Genomic DNA, 8,856 nt, shown 5'->3' with positions numbered 1-8,856 from the left:
CCAAAACAGTTAAATTTCCAAGTCACCCAATGCAGTGGCCTTCACACAGTAGGTGCCCAAGTAAGATTTTCTGAATGCAATAGGCTCTCATCTCAACATCTTTGCCTGGATGTTTTTTGCCGGGAAGGAACCCTGAGCCCCCCCCCCCCCACCCGATCCCTCCCTAGGGATAGCCCCACGAAAACGAAAGACTACAAGTCCCAGGATGCCTTGCGGTCGGCGACACGCGCCGCGAGGCCCTGCGAGGAGACGTGGCAGAGCGCGGCGCGTCCGCGCCGGACCGGAAAGCCCAGGGAGGTGGCAGTGGCGGGAGGGTCTGAGCCATGGCAGCCAAGGCGGCTGGTGGGGGGCGCTGGGAGGTGGTGAAGAAGGGGCGGCGGCCCGGGGCCGGCGGCAGTGGTAGAAGCGGCGGAGCGGACCGCCGGGCTCTCGGGGAGGCGAACGGTGTGTGGAAATACGACCTGACCCGTGAGTACCCCCACCCCGGCCGGCCGGCCGCCCGCGCCGCCGCCCGGCCCCAGGCCTGTCCCTCCGGCGAGGTAGCGGGCAGCCACGCGAGGCCCTGGGCTCTCCTGCCGATCGGCACCCCCCCCCTCCGCCCCGGTCAGCTACCGCGCGTTGCCTCGTGAGCCTCACGGGAGGTAGACAGCGCTGGGAGGGAGCTGTCCTCGCCTGGCAGATGAGTAAACTGAGGCCCAGTGGAGTTAGATGCCTTTCCCGAGATCACATGTCAGAGGGGACCAGGACTGCGGTCTGCACACACGCGCTACCAGCTGTTCCCGCCCTAGCCTGGCCTCCCCGGGCAGGTGTCTGCGAGCTGGGGAGAGGCAGCCTTCGTTGTACACGGTGCCGCCTCCTTGAGTAACCAGCAGCGTTGCGGGGCGGGGCAGACGCTCGGGAGGCCTCATTCTCGACACCCACCGAGCATTGTATGTGGTGTCTGTTTTCCCAAAGTCTCCAAGAGGAGTGGGGGAAGCTTGCCACTTGTTGATTAGAGAGTTGTCACACTGGAACCCAGATGGAAAAGTCCTGACCTCCCGGACTGGTAGCCACTGACCAAGGAAGCCAGCCCTCTGTATGCGACCCCTCCACTAGTTCCCACATCCTCAGGTTGATCTAATAAAGAAATGCCTCATCGCTGTGAAAGGGCCTGTGAACTCAAGAGCTGCCATGACTGAAAGAAGTAGGAGGGCTCCCCAGCCTGCTCCCTAAGCATGACAGCAAGCAGGGGTTTTGAGGCAGGTTCCTCGCTGAAGATGAATTAGGTGACAATGTGGGGGAAGGGACCACGGTTCCTGTGAGGCCCTCATGACCTTTTGTCTGCCTGTCATTACCCCAGCTCCAATCCAGACGACAAGCACCCTTTACGAGCGGGGCTTTGAGAGAATCCTGAAGCGGCAGAATAAGGAGCAAGTTCCACCCCCTGCTGCGGAGCCTAAGAAACCAGGAAACAAGAAGCAGACTAAGAAGGTGGCAACCCTCACCAACCAAAACCAGAAGCAGGGCCGCTTCCGCAGCCTGGAAGAGGCACTGAAAGCTGTGAGTGTACCTAGACTTGAGGTGGGGAGACGACAGGGACATGAGGTATAAAGAAGATGAAAGGAGCAGAAGGTGGGGAAGGCCACTGAGGCACCTGTGAAACTTGGGACAGTACTGATTGGGAGGAGGCGTTCAGAAAAGGGCAGAAACCCCAAGGGATAGAATGTTTGCATTTAAGATAGGTAAGGAAATAAGTTTATAGGGAAACCTAGATTAGTTCAAGGAGAGCCAGGAAGACTCAGGGATACCGGGGAGAGGGTGGAGAAACGGCCGTGGTTCATCGCCCCCATGGAAGCAGTGATCTTTCATTTTCCACCTGGTCCCCTCAAACATGTGAAGGGCTTGAGAGTATTGGGCCTCGAGATCAGCAGTCCAAGCTGTGCTATGTTATCTAAACATCTGGCTACAGCGATACTGTGGCATTCCACATACTTAACATTTAAAAGCAGAAATCCTTCGTTCCTCTACCTTCACCTAGTTCAACCATTTTCCCACCTCTACCCTGTTTCCCTCTGCTCACTCATAACTCACCACGGGGGGGTGGGGGGCTGTGTCGCTGGCAGCTGGACATAGCAGCTCTGCAGAAGGAACTGGACAAGAGCCAGAGCGTGTTCTCTGGGAACCCATCCGTGTGGTTGAAGGACCTGGCCAGCTATCTCAACTACAAGCTCCAAGCGCCTCTAAGTGAACCCACACTAAGCCAGCATACTCACGGTTAGTTCTTTGAACTCCCTCAAAATCAGACAAGTTCAAGAAAGTACTGAAAGGGCTGTGTGTAAGCACATTGGTCAGTAAGAGAGCCCAGTGCCCCTCACTGTCCTGATTTATGTGCGTGATTCAAGCTGTTCTCAAATCATCATGGCTGTGAAAGTGGGCCTTGTGGGGACAGGAAGGATGCCAGCCGAGTGCAGGGACCTCTGCGTGCACTCACCGTTCTCGGAGAGTGCAGCAGAGCTCTCAGCGCTGGCAGAAGCTTCTGGTCCTAGCACTCATGTGGAGGCCTTTCGGCCCCAGATTATCCCTACAGCCTGGTAAGCCGGGAGCTTCGTGGGATCATCCGAGGGCTGCTGGCCAAGGCAGCGGGGTCTCTGGAGCTCTTTTTTGACCACTGTCTGTTCACAATGCTGCAAGAGCTGGATAAGACACCAGGTGAGAGGGGGCCCCCTCTGAGGGATAGCACCGCCCCATACTGGGAACCTACTGCTCCCTTTTTCCCTACTTCCAGATTGGCTGGGTGGTTCTGTTTCTGGCAAAGAAACGTGCTAATCTCAATACTCTTTTGGAAAGAGAGGAGGAAGTTAGGAGTTGCTGGCTCTGGGTTCTGGGCTCACAGCTGCTAGAAGGAAGATTTCGGGTTTGGGATACCAAGTAATGTATGTAGGTGTGAGAACACCTGTCTCTCCAGGGGAGTCACTACATGGTTACCGCATCTGTATCCAGGCCGTTCTCCAAGACAAGCCCAAGATTGCCACCATGAACCTGGGCAAGGTGAGCTCAGGGTGGTGGTGGGGACACCAGAGGGGCTAGGACTGGGGAGACTGGGTGAATCTACACTGTTGGACCTAATTAAGGGATAGTGGAAGCCCCTGTAAGACCAGTAATAGTAGCTAACACCGCCAGTCCTTGCTCTGGGTCTGCTTTGTATGTATATGAGGTGGGTACCACCGTTATTCCTGTCTTATAGATGAGAAGATTGAGCCACAGAGGGGTTCTGTAACTTGCCTAGTTAGTGAACTAGTTAAGCAGCAAGTATGTGTGAAGGCCACAGCCTGGTGCGAGAGCACATGCTCTGATCACCACCCTGTGCTACTCCAGTGCTGCGCTGCTCCGTGGCCTGTCCCTTCTCTCCCTTTTGACATCTCTTCCTGCCTGGCTTTGGGGGTGCTCCTGGTGCTTTGCCCTTTTGCAACCTGCCTTTCCCACTGGTCTCCTCAGTTCCTGGAACTGCTAAGGTCTCACCAGAGCCGACCAGCAAAGTGTCTGACGATCATGTGGGCCCTGGGTCAAGCAGGTTTTACCAACCTCACTGAAGGACTGAAAGGTAACCAAGAAGTGGGGAAGAAAGAGGGATGGTCTTGGAGGCAGGAAGCTCCTCTTTAACATCCCCAGTGGGTCCAGGCGCGAGGCTTCCTCCCTGACCTTTGTCTCCTCAGTGTGGCTAGGGATCATGCTGCCTGTGCTGGGCATCAAGTCTCTGTCTCCCTTCGCCATCGCATACCTGGATCGGCTGCTCCTGTGAGTAATTGGCGGGACGGGGGGCAGGGGGTGGTGTCAGCCAGGAAGGCCCATGGTGGCCAAGGTAACTGTTTGAGTAAAATGGGATGCTGTGATGGTGTCCATAGCTGTGAGGAAAACCAGGACCAGCTCCTACCAGTCAGAACGTGATCGTGAGGAAGGAAAGGGGGGAAAGCATTGAGGGATAGGGGGTGGAACTGAGCTCATACCCTTTTTCCTAGATGTTGGTCTCAGCTGGGATCACAGCCTACCTGGTAGTCCGCACCAAGTCTGTTTCTTCCTTTCCCCCATAGGATGCACCCCAACCTCACCAAGGGCTTTGGCATGATTGGCCCCAAGGACTTCTTCCCACTTCTGGACTTTGCCTACATGCCCAACAACTCCCTGACACCCAGGTAGGACTGCCCTGGGGCACACCTGCTGTGAAGGATCCCAGCAGCGGGTCAAGAGCAGGCAGGATATTTCCTGTCCCTTCTTCTCCAACCACCCTAAATCTGGGATTCTCAACCTGCAAGTTCAAGGGATCGGTGAACCCCTTAAAATTATATGGACCCTCAAGTGTGTTTGGCATATGGGCATTTTCCTGGGGAGAAGATCCATGACTTCCAACAGATTTTCCAAGGAGTCTCTGAGTCTAAAAAGACTTAAAGCCATTATAAGGCCCTTAGCGACTCCCCTCCTGCAGACAGGGCAGAGACAGGCAAAGGGACACATCACATAGCTCCATTTAGAGCCTGTGTCTGGCTCTCCTCCCCACCCCCACCCCAGCCTGCAGGAGCAGCTGTGTCAGCTCTACCCCCGACTAAAGGTGCTGGCATTTGGGGCGAAGCCGGAATCCACCCTGCACACATACTTCCCCTCCTTCCTGTCCAGAGCCACCCCCAGCTGCCCTCCTGAGATGAAGAAAGAGGTGAGGAAATGATGGCAGGCCGCCGCAGAGGTCCCCCCCTGCCTTCGCGAAACCTGTTTCCTGGCCCTCCCCTTAGCTCGCTCCTCAGCACCGCCCCTCACTCGTTCGCCGCCCTCACAAGGACAGAGCTGAAAAGATGCTCGGGTGATCCTCGAGGTCAGGCTCTAGCTTGGGAGCCGCAGCCTCCCCCATGGCCTCTCAGAGGTTTCTGGGGTCTTGGCATGATTTCCCCATCCTTGGGGTGGGTGTGTTGCCTGGGTGGCACTGTCCTCCTCCAGCAGCCCTGGACCCCATCAGTCTCTCCTGTCCCCTGTGCAGCTCCTGAGCAGCCTGACCGAGTGCCTGACGGTGGACCCCCTCAGCGCCAGTGTCTGGAGGCAGCTGTACCCCAAGCACTTGTCACAGTCCAGGCAGGTGGGGGTGGGGGGCTGCCTACCTCTGATTCATACAGAGAAGCCTTAATCCGTGCTTCCCAGCCTGTCCCTGGCCTAGAAGCAGAAGGGGAACATTTGTCACTGTCCTTCGGGTTTGTGCCTCTCCAACTGAGTGGGAACATGGCTGGGGTGGCCCCTAGGAAGCTGCTCACTGTGGGAGGGAAGTGAAGGAGCGGGGCCTAATGGGGGACAGGAGGATGGGAGGGGCCAAGTGGGCGCCCTGATTGGAAGGGGTTGTGCTTTCCCCATAGCCTGCTGCTGGAGCACCTGCTCAGGTCCTGGGAGCAGATTCCCAAGAAGGTGAGGAGCTGGGAGGACATGGCAGGCTGAGCCTCGTCTGGGTTCTGGGTTCGTACCCCTCAACCGCTGCCCTCCCTTTGCTGACAAGGCACTGTACTGGCGCATTTGGTGCGGACAGTGAAGCAGGGTGGGAGCTTAGAGCTCCCTTACAGGCTAAATGTTATCCTCTCAACCCAGACTTTCTTATCCCACAGACGCAGAAGTCCTTGCAAGAAACCATCCAGTCCTTCAAGCTTACCACCCAGGAGCTGCTAAGGAAGGGCAGCTGCAGCCGGGAGGATGCCATCACCTGCGACACCGCCTGCAAGGTGCCAGCGCCCAGCCCTCCCGCACCCCCACCTGGCCGGCACCTCTGTCTCAGCACCCCCAGAGCCCACGCTGCCTCTGGGGTCACGTGAGGGCTTAGCCCTCTTCCTTCGGAGGCAAAGCCCACCCCCTCCCTCTGACCGGCGCTCCCCGCCCCTCTCGTCATAGGGCCTGTTACACCAGGCACGGGGCTACCGGCTGCCGTGGACACGGCTACTCCTGTTGGTGCTGATCTTTGTCGTAGGTTTCCTGTGCCACGACTTCCGGTCACACAGCTCTTTCCAGGGTAAGCAAGAATTGGCAGGCAGGGGAGATGGCATGAGGGTGGGGCCCAGAGCCACGTGTAGCACCCACTGGCCCTAACGTGTAGCTTTGCCCTGATGCTACAGAAGACAGGCTTCTCCGCCCACAACTACGACGTCACCAACTCAGATTGGACCGTTGCTTTCCCGTGTAGAAATATCTGTGTATTTATGGTCTTGTTTGAGTAAGTGCTGTCTCCTTTTTAACCCCTGAGGAAATGGAGGGTCAGGTTTAGCAATTAGCTTAAGAACACAGCCGGTAAGTAGACGGGAGGGCCCTCAAACCCAAGGCTTCCTGCCTCCTACCTGGCTGCCTCTCTCCCGTTCACCAGTCTCAGCAGGAGGAATGGGCTCAGCGCCCCAGGCCCGCATCCCTCGGTGGGAGCGAGCGTGCTCCGGCACAGACTGGAGCTCTGCTCCGGTTCCGAGTTCTGCTCCATCCTGCACTGGGCCCGCTCTGGGGCCTGCAGTGTCTGTCTCCCACTCCCTGCCCCCGTCACCCCCCAGCTCACCAGAGTTCTCCTTCACTCAGCTTCCCTTTCTGGTCGGTTGCTTCGATCATCTGGGTTCTTGCCCGCTGGCCAGCAAGCGTGTGCCCTGATCTACTCCTACAGCCTGCGGGGCTACAGGTGAGCACCTCCTGGGGAGGAGAGAAAGGGGGGAGGGAGAGGGCTCGGTGTTCAGGGTGGTGACAGCATCAGTGGGAAATGATTGCAGTTTTCCCTTCCTAAGGCCTTCCTGCCCCACAGCTGTTCCTGGGGAGCTGAGCCATCTGAGGAAACTCAGCCTTCCTTTCTCTCCCCGTCTTCTCCCGCAGCTGGCTAGAGGAGACATTGCCGGCCTGGGGCTCCCACCTGCTGACTGTGGTGAGGCCCGGTTTGCAGCTGGCCTGGGCCTACACCAATGCCACAGTCAGCTTTCTTTCTGTCCACTGTGCCTCCCACCTTGCGTGGTTTGGTGACAGCCTCACCAGCCTCTTCCAGAGGGTAAGCCAGAGACAGGGAGGTCAGGGAAGGGCTGGTCTCCCCAGGGCTGGAAGGTGCATCTCCACCTGGAGCTGGTCCTTGGGGCCAGGATGCATTCTCCCAGCGCTCTAACCCCTCCACTCTCTGCACTCCGACTACAGATCCAGCTCCCCGATACCCTGACCCAGCTGCTCCAGTCTCTGAGGGAGCTGCTCCTGCTTCTTTCCCAGAATGTGCTGCTGCCGTGGTGGCACGCACTGCTGGAGGCCTTGGCCCGGACCCAGGAGCACTGCCACGAGGCGTGCAGGTGAGCCCGTCCTCCCGAGCTCCATCAGGAGCCCCAGAGCGCCATGCCGTCTCCGCAGGGACGAGGCTCAGTGCTCAGTCTCTCCCCGTGCCCCGCCCCACCCCACCCCGCCCCTTGCACATCCCTTGGCTTCTCTGGGATACAGGCTACTCGTCTGAGCTGCAGCCCTGTGACCCGACACAGCGGTGCTTCTCAACTCCCACACATGTTCTGCTTTCCTTGCAGAGGTGACGTGACCTGGGACTGCGTGAAGACACAGCTCAGTGAGGCTGCCGTCTGGGTCTGGCTCCGCCTACAGGACATCACCATGGCTTTCTTGGACTGGGCACTTGCCATGATCTCCCAGCAGTAGGCCCTGCCTCCCTGACCCCCGGTGCTGTCTGGGGCAGGCCGTCTGTGACTGCTGGCGGGTAGAGGAGAGGGTGGCAGTTCCGCATAGGTGTCTTTTTTACTTGGTGCCTGAGTTCTGTCTCCTAGGGAGTGGCTGGTGGCCTCTGCCCCAGTTCCTCCATCTTTGGTGGGGACTGGGCCCAGAGATCTCTCAGCCTCCTACCCCTGATCCCACTGAACACTCATCTGGCCTATTGCATGGAGCTCCCAGCCTCTGTCCTCGGGCTGCTAACCTCTGTCGCCCCTTCTCCTCTCCTGCTCTCCACTTCCTTCCATCTCCTTCCTAAAGCCCAGACAGCTCATCTCCAGAACGGTGGGATTCCACCAAGTGACAGCTGCATTCTTGTGATGGAAGTTTCCTGCTCCCAGACTTCAGCCACAGTGAAATGAGGAAAGAGCCCTCTGGAAGAATTTTGCCCCACGGTGGGCAACGGCAGCTTCACCTCAGCCCACAGCCTGGGCGTGCCTGTCGCTGGACAAGAGGGCTGGACGGAAAGGCCTCTCACCTCCGGATGCCCAGCTTCAGTCCTTTGAGGCCTCTCACTGCTCCCTCCATCGTGGTCCTACTTCTTTACCCTCCACTCCCCTCCAGGGCTGGGGAACTCTGCCTCAGGGTTCAGCTGTTCCCCGTTGCCCACCCCTACCATCCGTCTGGAGAGCAAAGGCCAAGTAGTTTGTGCCTCAGGCCCAGTGAACCTTCCAGCAGCCTGTCGAGACAGCATTCAGCAGATGGCTCCTCAGTACACCTCTACCAGGTGAAATAAAGGACACAGATTGGTTTCCAGCCTTCCTCTCTGCGTCCTCACAGAGGAGTTCCCATAGTTGTGAACAGGACAACAAAATGTCGGGCACACGCACCTTCTCCTTTGGCCGCCTGCCTCCTGGGGCTTGTAGCCACTGGCAGCAGTTGAGCTTCTGGCAGGGAAAGCTCGTACCCATCATTCTAAACTTTGGCCTGTTCAGACCCTCCTTTTGCTCCCCTAATCGTATTGTCTCACTTGTCACTGTGATTCATGTCCCAAGATTTGCCTTGATAGCTTGAGTATTTTAAGCTGGGGAAAGCAGGGACGGTCTCCCAGGGGAATTCTTTTTTTTTTTTTTTAATGATTTTTTATTATATTATGTTAGTCACCATACAGTACATCCCCGGTTTCCGATGTAAGGCTCG

At 57.6% G+C, this 8,856-nt stretch overlaps 1 protein-coding gene across 2 annotated transcripts; it reads left to right on the top strand.

Annotated features, from left to right (window-relative positions):
- The first annotated feature begins 271 nt into the window (after positions 1–271).
- TMEM214 (transmembrane protein 214) lies at positions 272–8,472 on the top strand. 2 transcript variants are annotated; one of them, XM_045809231.2, is made up of 17 exons: positions 273–468; positions 1,340–1,539; positions 2,103–2,253; positions 2,554–2,688; positions 2,945–3,027; positions 3,475–3,580; positions 3,693–3,774; positions 4,068–4,169; positions 4,543–4,684; positions 5,003–5,094; positions 5,370–5,418; positions 5,613–5,726; positions 5,893–6,010; positions 6,559–6,655; positions 6,844–7,012; positions 7,153–7,298; positions 7,524–8,472. In XM_045809231.2, exons 1-17 carry the CDS (start codon positions 324–326, stop codon positions 7,648–7,650), a joined length of 2,058 nt encoding a protein of 685 aa, XP_045665187.1. In that variant the 5' UTR covers positions 273–323; the 3' UTR covers positions 7,651–8,472. The 2 variants fall into 2 exon arrangements, with proteins under 2 accessions (XP_045665188.1, XP_045665187.1); XM_045809232.2 differs by lacking the exon at positions 7,524–8,472 and having other exon boundaries at positions 272–468; positions 5,003–5,098; positions 7,153–7,291.
- Positions 8,473–8,856: the final 384 nt, after the last annotated feature.

This window comes from Ursus americanus, chromosome 7, assembly GCF_024610735.1.
Source record: "Ursus americanus isolate L20-20 chromosome 7, mUrsAme1.1.p, whole genome shotgun sequence".
In the NCBI taxonomy this organism is placed as follows: domain Eukaryota; kingdom Metazoa; phylum Chordata; class Mammalia; order Carnivora; family Ursidae; genus Ursus; species Ursus americanus.
Note: the sequence above shows the minus strand (reverse complement) of the source record. Positions and strands in the feature narration are given on the sequence as shown.